Source organism: Ruditapes philippinarum, unplaced genomic scaffold (genome assembly GCF_026571515.1).
Source record: "Ruditapes philippinarum isolate M1 unplaced genomic scaffold, ASM2657151v2 ctg9998_1_1_1_1, whole genome shotgun sequence".
Taxonomy (NCBI): Eukaryota; Metazoa; Mollusca; class Bivalvia; order Venerida; family Veneridae; genus Ruditapes; species Ruditapes philippinarum.
Genome location: NW_026866464.1, coordinates 24,406 through 44,623, shown reverse-complemented (window position 1 = coordinate 44,623; position 20,218 = coordinate 24,406). Strand labels below are relative to the sequence as shown.

General features: G+C 33.4%; 1 protein-coding gene across 3 annotated transcripts in view; it reads right to left on the bottom strand.

The window, feature by feature from the left end:
- Positions 1–8,331: 8,331 nt before the first annotated feature.
- Positions 8,332–20,218, bottom strand: part of LOC132732569 (isatin hydrolase-like) — a 30,860-nt gene continuing 18,973 nt past the window's right edge. Inside the window, exons 1-4 of one of the 3 annotated variants that reach the window (XM_060719048.1) lie at positions 18,632–18,884; positions 10,121–10,302; positions 9,728–9,869; positions 8,332–8,949 (exon numbers count right to left, since the gene is read on the bottom strand). In XM_060719048.1, coding sequence (XP_060575031.1) covers positions 8,467–8,949; positions 9,728–9,869; positions 10,121–10,290 — 795 coding nt within the window. In that variant the 5' untranslated portion in view covers positions 10,291–10,302; positions 18,632–18,884 and the 3' untranslated portion in view covers positions 8,332–8,466. Of the gene's footprint in view, positions 8,950–9,727; positions 9,870–10,120; positions 10,303–18,631; positions 18,885–20,218 lie in introns of those variants that run through there. The other 2 variants (XM_060719047.1, XM_060719046.1) reach the window with 2 other exon arrangements.

Here is a 20,218-nt window from a genome sequence, read left to right as displayed (position 1 = left end):
ACCTACATGTTGTTGTTTTTTTGCGTTTAGGGGTCAGAGGTCAACATCACAATGACCTTATAGGTAACAACGCTTTCTGATCAATATCCCAACTCATAGACCCTTTACCTTCAAACTTCACAGGTGTATTGGTCTTGGCCAGGAGATAACCTCTATTGATTAATGGGTGTAAATAACTCAACAACTCAAGTTGCCTTGGTTGATATTCTTTATTAAACTAAATTTGGTATACACATTTCATGGTCTTATGTTATATAACAACTTGGCTGTCATTAATGAGGCCTACATGATTCATAAAATTTATGCATATATTATTTGGTAAGATTTGAAATAACTATATCAGAAAATTGCTGCACACAACCTTTGCGGTCACAATTACCAAGTGACTAGTCATAAAAAGTACTAGTAATTTACCCTTATTGATATTTTGGTCACTAGGTCAAAAGTCAGTCATAATAACCTGATCACATGACTAATTGGCTGTCGATAGGGGGCATACATGTTTTACAAACATATCTTGTTGCTAAAGATCCTTCACCAAAATAGCTTTTGTCATTAGATATACAACATTTGATGGTCGTTTTAATATTTTTAGATAGCGGATTATTAATTGTTCCAGAAAAAAAATCATTATCCATTATATTCTTGCTTACTAACAGATTTAATGCATTTGTTTTAAAGAAATATTTGGTAGGAATATCCAAATGATATATTTGTATTGATCTGATTAATATTTGAAATACTTCTGGAAGATGTTCTCATTATAGACCAAGATTACTGTAACCGACTTTTCACGTGTGTCTATTTCTACATTATGAATGTAAAGATATAAATTAGTCTGGATCAGAATGTTTTCTGTGTGGCATGATTCACATTCCACTATACCTTTTTAATGAGAACTTTATATAAATCAATTTGATGCTGACAAATGCATTTTGTGTATAAGTTAATAGAAATACCACAGTATCAGACAAGTATATATTTGATTTGATTTATCAAGTCATGTCAGTTCTTTAAACAATAACATCTTTGCCTAGCAATATTATTTTTTCAATCGAGAAAGACATGTTCTGTAAGTCAAGTAGGCATTCTTTGCATTAATATATACATGTTTACTCTAGTGGAATGTAAGAATGCAAAAAAATATATTCCCTGTTATATTTAAGACAATTACTGAATAGTGATCACTGATGTTCCAACTCAAGTATTTTTCTAATAGGAATGTGAAAATATCGAATATATAATACAGAATTACGTACGCATGTCTTTTTCTTTACAGCTGTACGCCAAAATATCATTTAAGTCATAGGAGTTCAGCGCATCTCATTCTTTTGTCTGGGTAATTTAAATATTGAAACTAAATTTCTCACATTTGTTGTTGTTGTTAATGATTTTTTTGTTTGTTTATTTGTTTTTTTTTATACATGTATAACGTAATGTCGCTCATTAAGAAGATACACATGGAATTATTTTAACGCAGATAAAATTTACATTGACAAATCTAGAAAAATCTAATAGACTTTGACCTCCAAAATGAAACAGAAATATCTAATACATTTTAGCTGCTAATAAGTACCAAATCTGCTTTTCAAGAGAAAACTATCATTGTCACTGAAATCATTCAGCTCCTTCAAACTCATTGGAAGGAAAAATGCAATTGTCTGCTAATTGTTTCACATGCATGTATAAAGCAGCTTGCACTATTACAAGATACCAATTGCAGGTACATATGTACATGTATGTGCAAAACAACAGTGTATCAGTCTGGGGTAAATATGCATGCATTAACTGCCTTACACTCGTCTGTTCTATTTATCTCGGTCATAAGTTTTGTATATGACATCTGCTCAGCTGTACTTTTCTCGCTGCATGAAATATAATTATGTTCTGACAGTACAAATTCTTCGAGTACAATAGTCACTTGAAATTTATTTTGTAAACATTATTTTATTCATACATATTCACTTGTTCAAATACAGTCTACTTCACTTATAACGAGATCGGTTTTAACGAGGTACCGCTTACAACGTACATTTTACTGTGTCCCGGCCTTTTCCTTCTATTTTCCTTTCATTATATATCGTTTATAACGAGATCGGTATGTTTTAAAGTTATATCCATCCGTCTGTTCAGGTAAAAGATACATTACATCTCGTTTATCAGAAGCAGTTTAATATTTACAAATATGAGAAAGTGACTTCATGTGCAGATTTTAATAATTTAATTATTCGTCAAAATGTTATGATTAGCCGTACAGAAGAAACATGCTTGGTATATTACTTACGTAATAGTTAAACACTTGTAAGAAAAGAATGAAACGATTTAAAGAGCTATAAAAGGAGCGAGTTGGGAGAGATTGTAGCAGGCAAAGCAATTTTGTAACAAAATGATCATTGAAAAAGTCTAATTACCGGTGGACCCAAGTTTAAGCGATCACTAAATTTAACCGACACATTTAAAACAAAATCGAAAATATGCACCCCTGCTTCTCTTACGACGACATTGAAAATTTCATTGCAATAGACCTTCACAAGAAATAACAAATATCTAACTAATTATTAAATAAGAAATAACAAGTAACGATAAATGTCTTTTCAGAGCTTCCGTAAAAATGTTATGAAATTGAATACCAACGAAAATATTATTTTATTTCGAATATTATATGGTCTAGTCTTAAAATATATCTGACTCTTCCTAAAAGAAAAATGTACTGCAACAAACAAACAAGACAAAAAAGGTTAATCGGGAAATTTTATTGTTTTAATCTAATCTCTTCAATAACATAAAAATTACAAATCTTTTTACGCGTACTATTGCTAATTATTCTATATACCAACACTTAATCCATTTAAGGTCACTTTACATTGGAAAAATAACTTTTTTTCAAATTGTTGGCTTTATTTGCAAATCATTTTTCTAAACGTTTGCATGTGTTACATGTATAAGAGGAAGGAGGTGGGGGTCGTTAAGTGTACCATTAAATATGTATAGCTCAATAAACTATCAAATAAGAATCTTTTAATTCAGAGAATATAATATTCTTATAAACTAGGACCACTCTCGTCAAAAGGCTAGAACCTACCCGTCGAAAAGAAAGGAAACTGTCGACGGAAAAAAAATCCGACGAAAGCAAATCATATTTCTAGCAAGAGATAAGAAAACGTCTTACAAAGATAAACCAGTTTTTACACCAATGTAGAATACTCCAAGATAACTGCAATGACATAATTTTGTTACATTAGGCAAACTTGTACGTTTCCAGGGTCAAAAAAAGGGTCTTTGATTAAAGCTAAGAACATATATGACAAAGTGCTAAATATCTGGAACAAGAGCGATCAGTAATCACTTGTGTCGCCTCATGATGGCCAATTTCATGTTGGGACAAAGTTTGTGACAGACGGACAGACAGATGGACAGTGCACAACTAGACTTGGTACTGATCATTCCTGTAAAGTTTGGATGAAATTGCACCAGTAGTTTATGAGGAGTAGTCCGGACAAGCTTTTGTGTATCTGGCAACACACAGAAAAAACACCTTTTTATCGGCCAAAAATCATCCAACTGGAAAACCCGTGCAATATGTGCAAGGACTTGAGCTACAGATCAATCCTGTAAAGTTTCATTGAAATTGCATGAGTGGTATAAGAGAAGTAGACCGGACAAACTTTAAAATTAAAAATTATTAAAGGGCCATAACTCTGACAAAAATCATTGAACCGAAAAATGCTGACAATATGCACAACTAGACTTGGTACTGATCATTCCTGTAAAGTTTGGATGAAATTGCACCAGTAGTTTATTAGGAGTAGTCCGGACAATTTTTGTGACGGACGGACGGACAGACGGACAGACAGACAGACGGACAGACAGACGACGGAGAAGTGATCCCTATATGTCGCCACTACTCCGTAGAGGCGACACAAAAATGTCAGATCCATAGCAAGCATTAAAAACAGCAAAATTACATGAAAATTGCAGTCTTGGTATGAATTAGTCTGTACTTGAGGAATGGAAATGCAACATCTCTCACACTACCTAGCACCGGCTTAAGCGGCACTCAATTCTCAACACTAAAAGGACTCGGTGATCCCGAAGGACCTGAGAAATATAACAACACTGATGTGAAGGACGGGGCAACTTACACAGCACTTGATACCTGCTGTTGTGATGTATAAATATCTGGAAAAATGATCCGTCGGAAGCATTAAAAGCAGTAAATTACATGAAAATTGCAGACTCGGTTTGATTGAGTCTGTACATATACACTTACAAGAGACAATATAATATGTCTGATGAATGTTGATTGAAACTCTCAATATTGTATTATTTGTACTCTTTTTCATTTAATTCATTTCACCAAACCTTTTCGAACAATAAAAGACGTATCTCAGTGGAATATCTCAGTGACGAATTACATAGATCATACTGTGGTTTGTATGTTGCGTATTGTGTTGACACATTCCCTGAGGAAGAATTATCTTGCATTTTCTTTGTATTTTGTATGAAAGTTATTTGAAGTTTGTTGGATATTGACAAAAGTTTGAATATCACAAAAGTACTAAATCTTTCATCTTTTATTTGAAATTTCATGGAATTTACCATAACGTTATATATTTAAGCTTTATTGCGCCGCCATTTATTGGAACACTAATGACTCTGCTAACGGCGGGTATTCCATGGTAGGACCATGTATTACTGTGCTGATGGCGGATATTCCATGGTAGGACCATGCATGACTGTGTTGACGGCGGGTATTCCATGGAAGGACCATGTATGACTGTGCTGATGGCGGGTATTCCATGGTTGGACCATGCATGACTGTGTTGACGGCAGGTTTTCCATAGTAAGACCATGGATGACTCTGCTGTCGACGGGTATTCCATGATAGGACCATCGATGCGTATTCTTTCTATTGACAAGCACTTATCACCATTACGAAACTGCGATAGAGTTTCTTTTGAACTAATGAAGCCTTAATTATTGTTATGTATATGTATTATTCATATATACTGTTTTGTTGACATACTATTCTATATTTCTATTTTTATGTGCTAGAAATATTTATGTCCCAATTATTTTGTCGTATTGTGAAACATCGAAAAAAGTTATTGTTACTGTTTATATTTGAAATCACGAATAATATAAATGTCTCCAGACTTTTATTAAGGGTTAATTTAATACATTGCAGAATGTTGAAGAATTTTCTTTATATGTACGAATACTTAAGCTTTTCTTCATGAGTATCTCTAAGTATTTTGTTTGTTTGGTGTAATTCATGTTAAAGCTTATATTATTTTGGAAGTTTGTTCAATATTCCCCCTTACCCCTTAACTCTCTTCGTGCCAATAGGCACATAAGGCATGGACATTTACCTTCCACATGTTGCGGTCTGAAAATCTAGAAACAAAATGATCCCTCGGAAGCATTACTCATAACAAAATTGCAAGAGAACTGCAGACTCGGTTTGATTGAGTCTGTACATGAGGGATAATGTACAGTGCAACATCCCTCACGCCCTCTAGCACCGGCTTGAGCGGTACTCCAAAGCGGTTCTCAATTCTCAATATTTTCTCAATATGTGGCCAATCCAGTTCTATCTCCTTCTCCTGATCTCTTCACTGTTATATGATTCTGCCATCTCCAGTACAAGTCAGGTTTGGTATGCGCCTGTTGCCATCCGATCTTAAAGATCCTCCTTAGACACTTTGTCTTCTTTTCCTCCGCTTTTGTGAGTTTCCATGGCTCACATCTATATAACAATACGGAGAGGACTAGGCTTTTGAAAAGAGAGACTTTAATCTAACTGCTGATATTATTAGCCTTTCAAATGATGTCTAGCCTCCTGAAGGATGCACCAACCATTGCTATCCTCTTCCTGATGTCGGCTGTGCCTCCGCCATCCTTGGTGACATTGTCGTCCAGGTATGTGAAGTTGTCCACCTCCTTAACTTCGCTGTTTCTGACATTCAGGCTGGCTTTACTGAAGTTTACTCTTACTGTTGACTTCATCACTTTGCATTTCTTGGCATTAAGCTTCAGACCAACCTTGGCTGAGTTGTCTTCCAGCTTAGTTGTCTTGTGTTTTGGAGATGGTTCATAGTGGATGATAGCAGAGCAATGTCATCTGCAAAGTCGAGGTCTTCGTGGTGGTAAAATCCCATCGAATTTTGGTTCGTTCTTCTTTGACTGTCTGCTGCATTACCTAGTCTATTATCAAAAAGAACCAAGAATCCTGACATTCAGCAGCCCTGCTTTACGCCGGTCATAACAGGGAAAGGGGCTGTAGTCTCATTGTCTTCAATCACTATGCATTGGAAGTCATCATATAGTGCTTTAACCATTTGGATCAGTTTATTTGGTATACCATACTTATTCATGATGTTCCAAAGACTGTCTCTTTGCACTGAGTCAAACGCCTTCTCGAAATCAACGCAGTGGATATACATAGTTCAATATTCAGTTACTATTAAACATTTGAAATTTTTAGTTTATAGAAATTAAATTGTATTATATTTTGCTCTTGAAAATAATGTACGTTATTTCTTTAAAATTTGTCAATGGTTATTCTTTCTGTCATACTTTGACAGTAACAAATAGAGATCTTTAGAGAGAGTACACTATCGTGTAAGCGTTGTTAATATAGAGTATGTCAACCAGGACATTATTAAAATATTTTTTATAGTTTGCATGAAATAATTAATGTTTTACTGACATTGGTAAAATTCTTAGTTATTTTACTCACACATTAATGTTTCATGTATACTTGTATAAATTTGTATTAGTATTTGAATTATAAAAAAAAATTCAAATCGTAACAATTTAGTATTATTATATGCATGTTTTTGTTGGTAACAAAGATGTGTTGACACATATCGGATTCATTTAATTATTAACTTCAAATATATAAGAAAAGAAGTTTAAGTGAACCAAACAAATGTTAAACTTTTTATTACATCCGTCTAGTAATTTTCTGAAGATGTCTTTATTACGTTTGTGATATAGCATTTGGTTCAGTTCATACATTTCTTGCAAAGACTTCGCATTATTAAATACGAATTAATACTTTATTGAAAACCCATGTACTCAAGGTCTAACTTTTCATCTGACATAGAGGATCGAACTATATGACATTAAAGCTTAACTAGGTAAAGAATATATGACAGACATGATAAGAGAAACTTTATTCATACAAAGGCAGTATGCCCATCAGTATACAGTAATAATACAATCGGCAGTCACATAACATCAAAGACATAATATAAATCATATAAGATATACACAGAATTGAAACCTGTTCGTTTTTCAATCATTTGATTCATTTATGTTCGTTATGTTTATATACACTTTTGAAAATTATTTTCTAATTGAAGTGTTATTTGTACAATTGTGTTATTAAGGATAGATGTACATGTATAACATTTCTAGTTAAACAACGCATTTATAAATGATCAGTGTATCAGAGTTTCTGAGTACAAAAGAACTTTTTCATAAAGCTATTGCATTTTGTCCAGGGCGTCATTACACAACATATATTGAATGTGTTACGCCTATAAAACAGTTGATCCCAAACAGGTATTTGTGTAAACACAAAACATGCTTCAATTTTATTGATGTAATTCATTGATTTGATTAATTTATAATGAGGCATTATTTTTGCAATTTTATGTACTAATGGCGTATAATGATATATATATTTCTTGTTTTTATTTATAACATTAATATACATGTATGATCATAATATTATCGCTTGTAATGTTAAGGCAATGGTGTTTCATGAATAGCCCAAGATTGAAACTTGTAGATCGTCACGCATCTTGGAAAACTATTGATAACCCATATTTTGAGACGCTAATTAAAAAATGTAATTATTCAAACTTTTGTGCACAAAAAACAATATAATGTTATTATTCAAACTGTGTGCACAAACAAACAACATGTTTATCTGATTTTAATACATAGTATGATCCATTTATAAAAATGATATTCACATTTTCTAAATATGTAACTTTCTCCGACAATTCATTTATATGTCACTGTTCATCATAATGCTATTTTTTATGTGTTGTCCGCAATGGCGGACACGTTGCTTCGTGGAAATTAAGAAATAAAAAACTTGAAAAACATATACTAGTAGTCAAGAGCTATTTAAGAAACTATTTTTTTTTGGCAAATGCTCCACAGAAAATAGCAAGTTTTACTTATTTAATAGGTTCATGGGGTTGCAGCTTGAAACATAAACAGTTTATTGTCCCAATATTTTTTATTAGTGTATACAAAAAGGTTTTTTACATTACGATATATCCTACACCAAAACGCAAACCATAAATCATCTTATAAGGAACAAAACAGTTTTTCTTTTATTTTCACGATTTCATCAGATTTTAAAGTATTTTGTACAAATAGTATTTACATGTATTTTGAAAACGCAATTATAGCATTATTATATTGAAATAGAGAAAATATTAATTAAAGTTCTCGATAATATTCGTGCTGACCGACTTTCGAAAATGTAGCGAACACTCTTGCTTGTGCTCCGCTTCCGTCTTTCAACTTTATAGGCGCCACATATATAGTGGAACCAGTCTCTGGAACTGAATCTAAATTGGCGACATTTTCCAGCCCCGGAACGTTTGCTTCGGCAAGACTCACGTGAACCGGATATGACGTTGAATCTCCGGGATCAGTCGAAGGAGTGTCTGTGCCGACAACACAGACATGTCTTGTTTTTATCAACCAATCCACAGTTTCTGTATGCCAGCCTGGATAATGGAAGGTCGACGGATCCTCTGGAGTCGCGGTGCCAAATGTTAGCGCTTTGTTTGGGTAATTTTTCCCCCATCCAGAGTTCATAATAACGATTGCACATTCAGGAATTTTCTTATGTTTCAACTCCCACGCCATAATGTCGCCAATACTGACTTTGTAATCCGGGTTCCCTTGTACTTTATCCTAAAATAGAAATGTTTTAATTCATAGAATAATGCAGATTCTATAACTGAGAAGTTGACCTTAGACTATGTCATTTTCTTTTTAACAGTGCGTGTGGAATAATGTTTATTATGTACAAGGTCTCAATGTGATAACTTAGCGGTTTTAGAGAAGAAAAGTCTTTGAAATAGAAACGACCTGAGAGTAGATATGAAACTGATTGGACGCACAGTGTCAATACTGTAAAAATATATTAATTTCGTAAATTATTATATTTTTTCTACTAAAGGTGTATCCTCCTAATGATTTTAGATGAAAACCAGTTTCAAAGTTTTCTTCATGAAGAATGAAAAATAGAAGCAGTTTATATACACAAAGGTATGTAACTGCACTTCAGTAATGGTAATCGGCTTATCCAAAGTTTCTTGTCAGTTAAAATTTTATTTTTATTATAATTATATGTTTACAAGATATAATAAAACTTACACAATTTTAACAAAAACAATTGTGTTTAAATTCACTTTTTTAAACAAAATATTATTGTCTTTTCTGAAAACATATAATGTGCTCAATATCATGAAATGTAAAATTGTATTGAGCTATAGGCGTTGTATCTCATGCTTTATGCAATAAACTGTTGAAATAAATTGAATATTAACAAGTGTTGGTTAGCAGTAATCAATTGTTAAACAACATATGGAGTGACAAACTTCAAAATAATCTATTCCGGAGTTCTTTAGCCAGTTAACTGTTCAACCATATTTCCAGGTAAAACACCAAGGAAAACAAAAAACCCTACCTTAACGTCAATTATGACACCGGGTCCTATTAATTTGTCCATTGGAATTTCATGCATTCTCAATTTACCCTCGGCAAAATGGGATGGTGCATCCAGATGGGTCCCACCGTGCTCTCCTGCTTCGAATTTGTTTAGCTCAAACCTTTATAAAAAATATTTAAACTGTCACGATGAACTTCGAAATGTTTAAAAAGGTTTTTCTATAAAGTAAAAAGCTTCGACGAAAATTATTTGTTTTACGAAAATGTGATATCTATACATGAAAATGGAAATAAAAACTGTATTAAGTAACTTTTTATTACAGGTATAAAAGATTCCCTTTTATGTGTTAATTTCGTTTTGGTGTTAATAGTTACGATAACCATTATCATTTTATCAAAAATAGAAATTTACCAATATGCCCCAGTGTTACCGCGACGTAGGATAGTTAAGACAAATGGTGGACTTCCTGGGAAGAACAATGTTTCTGGTCCAAGCTCGTAAGATAGTTCTACTACTTTGACATTTAAAGCTTCAACAAAACTACACACCAGGAAAATGCTGACGATTAAATTTAACTGCATTGTCACTTCAATCTGAAATATGAATTTAATTAGCTAGCAAAGTTTACTTGCCATCCAACATAATTCAACGACAAAGAAATATCTTCAATATTGAAAAAAATGACAAGCATATAAAGATGACCTCGGGTCGAAGTGCGAAGAAACTGAATGTGGTAGAAGTGCCAAGAAACTGAATGTGGCAAAAGCCGAACCTTAATGGGGTTTATGACAGAAACAAGGGAATACTGATTTTTTATTTTCTTTTTATATACATGGAGCAAAATAGATAGTTCAATACCTTTTAAGTACTTTTTGCACCTTGTCTATGAAATCCAATTACTTTGAATAGAATATGTATGATTCGCCATGCTCAGAAGTCGTAGTAGCGGAAGCAGATTCAAATGCCCAACATTTGTTGTATATTTACCGAAAATAGCTGAGTTGATGAAAGTTCCTCAGCCACAAAATAGTAGGTATAAATGCCAACGTCAAAATCACAAAGGTCATTAAATTATAGATACGAGGGTGCATCAATAAATTCGTAAACTAATTCAATAGCGTCAAAACTACTGTCCATTTAAAATGAAACTTTAAATGCTGTGAAAACAGATTATTTCAAATTGAATCGTACTTTTAACACAACTTTGACGTCAACACTTATGACGTCATAAACCGTAAATGACGTCACATTTCTGGCGTCCGTTCGAAAATGGCGTCACACAGCATCAATGAACAGCGCATCCATATAAAATAGAGAAAATAGGAATCCCGAAAGAAAGCCCAAAACAACAAAATTGAAAATGTTGCAGGCTCGGTTTGATTGAGCCTGTTCATGGACGGTACTGTAAAGTGCAAACTACCGTCCACGCCCCCTAGCACCGGCTTAAGCAGAATTCAACATTTAAAAATCAAATAGAAAAATTTTGAATTAAGAAACATACGCAGATGTATTCATACGGCGGTTATCATGGAACCTACAATGTGACACATTCGTGCCATTCCATGAAAAGCGGCGTATGGTCCCTAAGTAATAGAACGCGTGTGCCCTAAACGAGAAAACAAGGGACGGAACTCAATAAAATGGAATTTTGTAAGGGGATCAGAGGTTATGAAGCCTGTATATCACAGATAAGACGTCAAAAGACAAAGTTAAAAAGTAGGCAACATATCGTAAGGGTGATTCAACATTATTTAAGGAGGAATATTGGAACCACACAACTGAAAATGCCGAAAAGTTAAAACTAAAAATACAAGCACAACAATAATGCCGTGCTGAACGATCTTTAAGGATCGGAACTATAACATCTCTGATTGAATGTAAGGGGCGACTTTTTACAGCCTCCACACGGCACAAACAACGCTAAAGTGTGGCGATAAAAAAGAGAAAATTACAATCCCTTGGAAAGTCCAAAACGCAAAAAGTTTTACACAAAACTCGGAAAGTCTTTTTCCGATATTCCTGAAGATTTGCAAAAAGTTTACGGAGAGGCTGCTCTGTCAAAAGTTGCCATTCCAAAGTTGATGAAGCGGTTTAAAGACGGTAGAGAGGCAACTGAAGACGACAGTCGTACAGGTAGGCCAGTGACTGTGACAGATGAAGAGACAGTGGCTGCCATTCAGGAGTACATACTCCGAGATAGAAGAGTATGTGTGGAGCACGTAGCAGATAAGTTCGCTATTTCATATTATGGAACGCCATAGCTGCCTCATGTTTTTACATTTCTTTTTATCTTGCCCAGAAAGCGTCTTATTATGTCAAATATAAGCGTTGTAATGCCATTGTAATTTGTCGACTTGTCTAAACATTGCCTTATTATGCGTAACAGTAGTCTTATCTCTTTAAAATGTGATGTTGACTTGTGTTAACATTGTTTGATTTTTTCAAACAATAGTGTTATCATGTCTAAATGTCGTTTTGGCGTGTCTGAACTGTGTCATATTATGTCACCTTGTCGCGCTATTTGGTCAAATTGTGGAGCTGTTTTATCAAAAGACTGTCTGATCATTTGAAACAGTAGTGTTCTCTTGTCGTTATTTGGTGTTGACTTGTGAAAGCACAGCTTTATTTTATCAAACTGCCATGTTATTTTGTCTAAATACGGTGTTTAAATGCCTTAACATTGTCTTATTGTGTCAAACAACTGTGTTAATTTGCCAACGTACACTACTGAGTTGTCTTTTTATATCAAATATTCGAATTATCTTGCCGAAATGGAGAGTTGACTGGCTAAATCATGCCTTATTATGATAAACTGTATGCTATTTTATCAAAAAGCGGTTTTGAATGGTTAAAACTCAGTCTTATAAAGTCAAAAAAATGCGGTATCTTGTCGAAATGTGGTAAAGACGTGTCTAAACTCTTTCTTATATTGTAAAACAGAAGTGTTATATTGTCGAAATTTGATGTTTTCTTGTAAAACACAGAAATAGTCTTATTGTGTCTGAAAATTGTGTACATTTGTTCAAATTTAGTCCTGTCTTGAGAAAGCGCTGTCTGTTTTTGCGAAACTGTCCCATTATCTTTTTTTGCTCTATCTGTTCATGCTCCGCGCGGGCTCTGGTCACGTGATACTAAATTTTGACAACATCGCATCTGGACAGGATAACACGATTATCTGACATAATGAGACGATATTTAGACATTTTAACGTCATAAACTGGCAAGTTAACGCCACTGTACTACATAATGATACTGTGTTTCAACAAGTAAACACCAAATTTGAAAAGGAAAAGTGATATTTCGCCATAAAAGGACGATGTTTATTAAGATAAACACCGAACCTTGACAAAATAAAATCACACTGTGTCAAAAAGACAGTATTTTAGACAAGTCATCACCACGTTTCGACAAGATGACATGACTATTTGACATAATAAGACAAATATAGACAAGTTGAATCTGCATTTGGACACAATAGCATGAAAGTTTGACAAATTAAAATAGCCTTTTAACAGTTCATAACCATAATTTGTAAAGATACCACCATTATTTCACATAATAAGACGGTGTTTAGGCTGGTTAAAATAAAGGTTGGATAAAATGGCACGGCGATCTGAGAAAATAAGGCAGTGTTTAGACATGTCAATACCATCTTTCGACAAGTCAACAATACTGTTTGACATAATAAAATAACGTTTACACAAACAAACACAATTTATTGGCAAGTCAACATTAGTATTTCACATAATAAGTATATTTTTAGATAGGATAACAACAGTTTTAGACAAGAAAGCAAGATGTTTTGGCATAATAAGACAGAATAACACCACCTCATACTAAGCAACATAACAGTTTGACAAAACAGGACAGCGCTCAGCCAGGTCAATATAATGGTTGAACAAGATATCACTACTAGCCGACATAATAAGACATGAGTTTGACAAGTTGACACCAAGTTCCGACAAGATAACACTACTGTTTCACATAATAAGACAATTTCTAGACAAATTACCACCACAGTTGGACAAGACAGCATGCTATTTTGACATAAAAGACATTCTCTTAGCAAGATAACACCGAATTTGAACACAATGACATGGCAGTCTGACAAAATGTGACGGTGTTTAGACAAGTCAATACCACATTTGGACAAGACAAAACGACAGTATAACATAATACAACAGTGTCATAACATACCAGGATCACATTTGGACAAGATGACACCAACTTCCGACAAGATAACACTACTGTTTCACATGATAAGACAATTTCAAGACAATTCAACACCACATTTAAACAAGTCTGTGTTCAGACATATTGAAATCTTAATTCGAAAAGATGGCGTGCATGTTAGACATATTAAGACTTCCATTCGGCATGTTAACACCGGATTTGCACATGATAACATGAATTTTTGAAATAATAAGACAGTATTTAGACAAGTTAGCACTAAGTTTTGACAAGAGAAATGAATATTTGACCTAATAAGACTTCGTTAAGACAGGTTCTCATAAAACGTTGGCAAGCCAACACTTCTATTATACATAATAAGTCGCTTTTAGGGGAAAATAAAACGAAATATAACAACATGAGGCAGCTATGGCGTTCCATATCATATGGTACAGCTCAGGGCATTATGACTGATAGACTAGGAATGTGCCGCGTTTCAGCAAGATGGGTGCCTCGTTTGTTGACGTAGGAGCAGATGGGAATAAGGGTGAAAATGTTATGGCCATTATATTCTGTGATACATACGGTGTAGTGCTAAACCACTTTGTTCCTCCGAAAACGACAGTCACTGGGAATTAATATGCAACATAATTTAGAACGAAACTCATGGCGGCAATAAGGAGAAAGCGCCCGAATCTATTTAGGTCCGAAATCTTATTATATCACGCAACGTGCCGAGCCATTCAAGCCACGTTGTCATGGATACACTGAAAAAACTCGACGTCGAACTGTTACCACCCTACAGCTCGGACCTAGCAATTTGTGACTTCTGTTTTTTTCCAACTTTAAAAAACAGTCTTCGTGTTACGAAATTTGAGTCAAGAGAGGAACTGAGGTGTGCCGTGGTAGACAGCTGCGGGAGATGTCACGTGACGGGCTACAACACGTTTTCGAGTCATGGGTCCAGAGATGGGACAAGTGCAAAATTGTGCATGGGACGTTACTTTGAGAAGGAGTAATCATTTAAGGTACTTAAATTAAATCATTTCCCCGCTATTGAATTAGTTTACGAAATTATTGATGCACCCTCGTATACTAACTTAAAACTGAAGAAAATGACTCCTAAGGACACCTTAACCCCACAACCTACCAATTTAAAATGAAAATAAAAATATATGTTTAATAATAACAGGAGGTAGTGGCTAGGGAATGTATATTAATTCTTTAAATATGGTCAGTGAGGAAAGGTTCCGGAACAAAGATCCACATGGCTTTAATAGTGTTTATATATTTTTCGAGGGAGAACAATCAAATATACCCTAGGTCATTTTCTAGTTACCAGCCACCACGTAAAATCTTAGGACTATAGGTCAACGCATTTTTAAGTTATTGGTTTGACCTTCAGTTTGGCCTAATTATAAAGAAAAACCAATAGAGGCAAACTATAAGTCATGACCAACCTCCACACAGAATGTTAAGACTCTTGATCACAGTGACCTTAATTTATTGACCTCAAAATCAATTGGAGTCATCAACTAGTCATGATCAACCTACACACCATATCGTAGGACAGTTGACATAATAGTCTGGTCAGACATTCTTTCAATGGTTGACATGGTCGACAATGTCCCCAAAATTAATAGAGGATCATCTATTGGCCATGAGCAACATCCCATCCAAGTTACATTAAGAAAGGTTTATTCCTAGGCAAGCTATTGACAGAACAAGTAAGAGCTGACGTACATGCAGGTGGACAGATATGCAGTCAAATGCAATTACTGTATGCACGAATGTATAAAACTGGGACATAAAATGTATGCCTTTATAATAATTGTTCATTGATAAATTTCCCCAAAACACGTCAGTGTGCCGTTTTGTGTGATATGCATACACAGTTTTTAAGTGAAAGATCCATGAATGGTGCCATTTCCGTTGTTATTTACTGTATGTACTACGTTTTTTTTTTGCTAAGGACCCTTCACCAACACAGCTATTGTCAGTAAATATAAGACAAATGTTGGGCGTTTGAATCTGCTTCCACTACTAGGATTTCTCTGAATAGGAATATCCAAATGATAAACAATGTAACTCTATTGTTCTAATCAATATTTAAAATACTGATGGAAAATGTTCTCATTATAGACCAAGCCACATTAACCGACATCCCTGTTATTTACATTATAAATGATAAGATGCATATAAAACTGGACCAGAATGCTTTCCTATGTGGCATATTTCCAATGACAAATTCACAGTAACTAGATCAAATGCACTTTTATGTTGTAGCAAATAGATATACCACAATAATAGACATGTATAAATTAAGTTTGATTGAATAAGACATTTCAGTTCTTTAGACAATAGCATGTTTTGCTTAGTATTATTGTTTAGACAGATTTTTAACAGTTCTGTAAGATTGCAAAACGTTTTTGTTCAGTCTTACATACCAGAAGGTAGTGCAAAAAGCTAATCTCCTCGCATATTTTCAGCAATTATTATATTGTTCCCAAGTATGTTCAGGTATAAATACATGTACCATGTATGCCACACAGCATTACATGCACAGTTCCTTTTCTTACCAGCTATACGTCAATATACAATTAGAAATTGTTACAGCTCATCGCTACTTCCTAATTATTTTGTTCATGATATTCAAATTAAAAAATTAATTGTTTAATGTTATATAAAGAATGTAAAAACACAAAAACGTTGTTACATAACAATTTTTGCTCAACATTGAAACGTTTTATAAGGAATTTCCACTCTACAATAATAAACACGGTTATCTGCTCATGCAAGTGAACTATATATATCAAAGATATAAATTCATGAATAAAGACTGTTTCAAAAGATTGAAACTTTTATTTTAAGCCTCGATAGCTTTGACCTCAGTGACTACAAAACTCTTCTACAGAAGAAGTCAATGCAAGGTTAAGTTATATCAAATATTTAAAAACATCTGTCTCTTATTTAAATTTCTTATTTAAGCCTAGTGAGAGAAATATCTTATAATGGTGCCGATTCGATCTTAACACCACCATTTTTTGTGTGTTGTACACTTCTCTAATGATTGTTGACGGCTTCCATAAAGAAGAAACTCAGTCTATATGTTATTCATTTTCAACATGTTTCCGTTCATCCAATCATTTATGTCGACGGCAGAATTTTCGATGTCTTGAACTGCAGTCTGATAGTGGTCTGAAACATTTTTAAGTCGTGTGGACATCGGCAAATCCAAACACGAGAAAAGATAGAGACACAATACCGCCCAATTATAGATCAAGTAGCGCCAAGGATCCAAAACCTTACTTGGAGGGCACTGCGTCATCTTAAGTAAATGTCCGCTTATCTCAAGGCGGAGTCACAAATTGCATACTAGAATTTGAGAACATCAAGTAAAATGCCTTGGTCAACATTGTGAAATGCAGCACTCAAATAAAAAGCAAACATTGAATATCTTATATATCATGTAACTAAGGACACTTACAGGTCTTCATGGCGTTTTTATACATTTATATATTTCCGAGAAAATAAAATTTAAGATTACATAGAGGATATTTGTTTGTTTGTGTGTAAGATGAAATTTTATTACATCGAGTGGGCTTTAAAAACAGTATTCTCGAGATGAAATAAAATTACATCTTACACAACAAACAAACAAATTTTCTTTTTATTTTATGCTTAAAAACAAGTTAAAACAAAATTTCCATAATATTAACGTTAATATTAAAATCTGTTTTCCCCATTGAGAGCCCCATTTAGTCGGAATTTCTCATTAAAAACAAGAAGTATTGAGCTGAAAAATAAGTTCGGCAATCAACGTTAAATGACTGTGATATTATTCATTTTATTAAAAAAATATGAATGTTCGCTTGTTTTAATAATAAAAAAAAATTATTGTAGGAATTCTGTTACTTACTGCGAATTTATAATAGACCTGGCTTTGTTAAATGTAAGCGGCAGCCATTTTTTAACGTTGTGTATTTCACGGGAGGAAAATAATTGTGTTTGATTCAGAGGGATATCATTTGGATTTGTTAGTCATACACCTTTTTAAAAGAAATAAAACTTATTTGAGGATTGTAACAGACAAAAAATAAGTGTTGACGGATGTAAAAACATTCAAAAAACAGCTAGGAAAATGGAAAACTTGGAAGCTGGCTCAGGAACGCTGGGTTGTTTACTTATTCTTCGGCTGATGGCTGTCATTGCTTTTCAATTTTTCATGAAGCATACGGCAGTTGTTGCTCGTAGGATACGGGTACTTTAATCTGCCCAAATACATCAAGAGCAGTTTTGCATGTGGAAGGAATGTATTTTTCAGACTGTAAAAATGAAACAAAAAAAATAGAGACGAAATTTGGTGATTGGAATTTGAATGAATAGAAGTAAGTTTTCTTCTTTTTATTACTTTTGACATTTTAAGTTATTTATCAATTTAAGCTTTGCTTTTTCTTTAAACAGCCTGACATTGTCAGAATTGTCAGTAAAAATAAAATTGAGGTACCACATGGGGAAAATCTTAAAAAGTAGTTTCGTCATTGAAAAGTGTGAAATTATATTTAGATAATTTTCACTGTGAAATTATCAAATATAATTTTCACGAATAAATCAGTAATCCACTGAAAAGTATAAAATAAAAGGACGTAATTGCCTAGTATTTTTAACTGGATATCAAATGATGATGGTACGACCAACTCGAGTTTTTTAAAACAGGAAAAAGAAAATATCAAGTATGTCATACAGGATTACCTACTCAGTTATTTCTTACGAGCTGTACGTCAAAATATTTTAACTCCAGGAAGTTGAAGCAGCTCAGCACTATTTTTATTTGTCCGGGAAATTCCATTACTAGAACTCAAATGTTTAATTTTATATCACAATTTTGTTTTTCAACTTTAAAAGGTTCTTGTATAAGAAACTGATGTTCTGTCAAAAGAAACACACGTATCTGTTCATGAATCACACTAATTTTTTTTAACGCAGATCAGTTTAACATTGAAAAAAATAAACAAAAATATTTGATATATTTCAACTGCTGATTATTACCAAATCAGCTTTTGAAGACACAACACCTGTATTATTATCATTGTCACCTAAACATTCGAATTGTTGCTTTCAACTGATTGGAGGAAAGAAAGCAAATGGTTATCAGAAATTGTTTCTACGTGTGTTTATAAAAACGGCTGGCACATTTACTTGGTTGCAACGATCGCAGGTATTTATGTGCATAAAAGTGCAAACACGACATGCAGTCTTCAATCTGGGTAAAATATTGCACACCTACATTCTATATATATATATCTCATGTATATACTGTATTGTAGAGAAACGGCTTAACCTGTTTAACCATACGGTGAATTTTAAGTGTTTGGAACAAAATACTCACTTGAAATTTCTCATGTTATTAGATACAAAATATTTAATTCGACGGCCAATTCGTCAATGAAGTATGGCTGCTTTGGGTAGGATTAATTCCGTAAATGTATACATCTAAATTGATTACCTTAGCTTTAAAATAAACAGTTTTTGAAAGTTAGCACCAAATACCATCGAAAGAAAGGGAGTCATCTATGTGTCCATTCATATGAAATTTTGGTTCAATCCCGTTAATTTGTGCTTTGACGAAAAAAAATCTTTTTTTTTTCATGACTTAAAATATTTGGTATTGATTAAAATCATAAATACGAGGTGAATGTGTAATGTAATCGACATAATAAATTTAACAAAAAATCAAATATTTTACATTTTTTTTATTTCACCCTATGAAATAATCACTTTGTATTTATGAATGTTTTCGTCAGTATCAATAAATTAATGACTCGTGCTAATATCCTCCTCAAAACAGTTGCATAAGGTATTTCATTATTTCCATGAAAATTACGAATATCATCAATAAGAATTACGGGTCCTTATGGACACTGATAAGAATAAATTTTTCATAACATTTCATTTTACCTAGATAGTATCAGATATTTTTTTTTCAAATATTAGACAGTTTCATCATCCGATTTTTTATTATATTATTATTTTAAGTGTGTCACCCCATCTTTGAAGTTTTGATAAAATTTCAATCACCATATGGCATATTTAGATGAATTATTTTTGCATAAGAAACATGTTTTTGTGTGTATAAATTGTCTATGTCTTTGTTTTTATTTTGGACCTATACACTTTACAAAGTGACTGTAAGTAACATGTTCTAAAAATATAAAACAAATAGTTATTCCAAAAAAAAAAAATTGTAAATTTAACTTAATTAGGAAAAAAATGTTTAAAAAAGGAGTCACTCCAGCAAACTAGAAAAACGTTTGAAATTGAATACAGGCGAATATATTC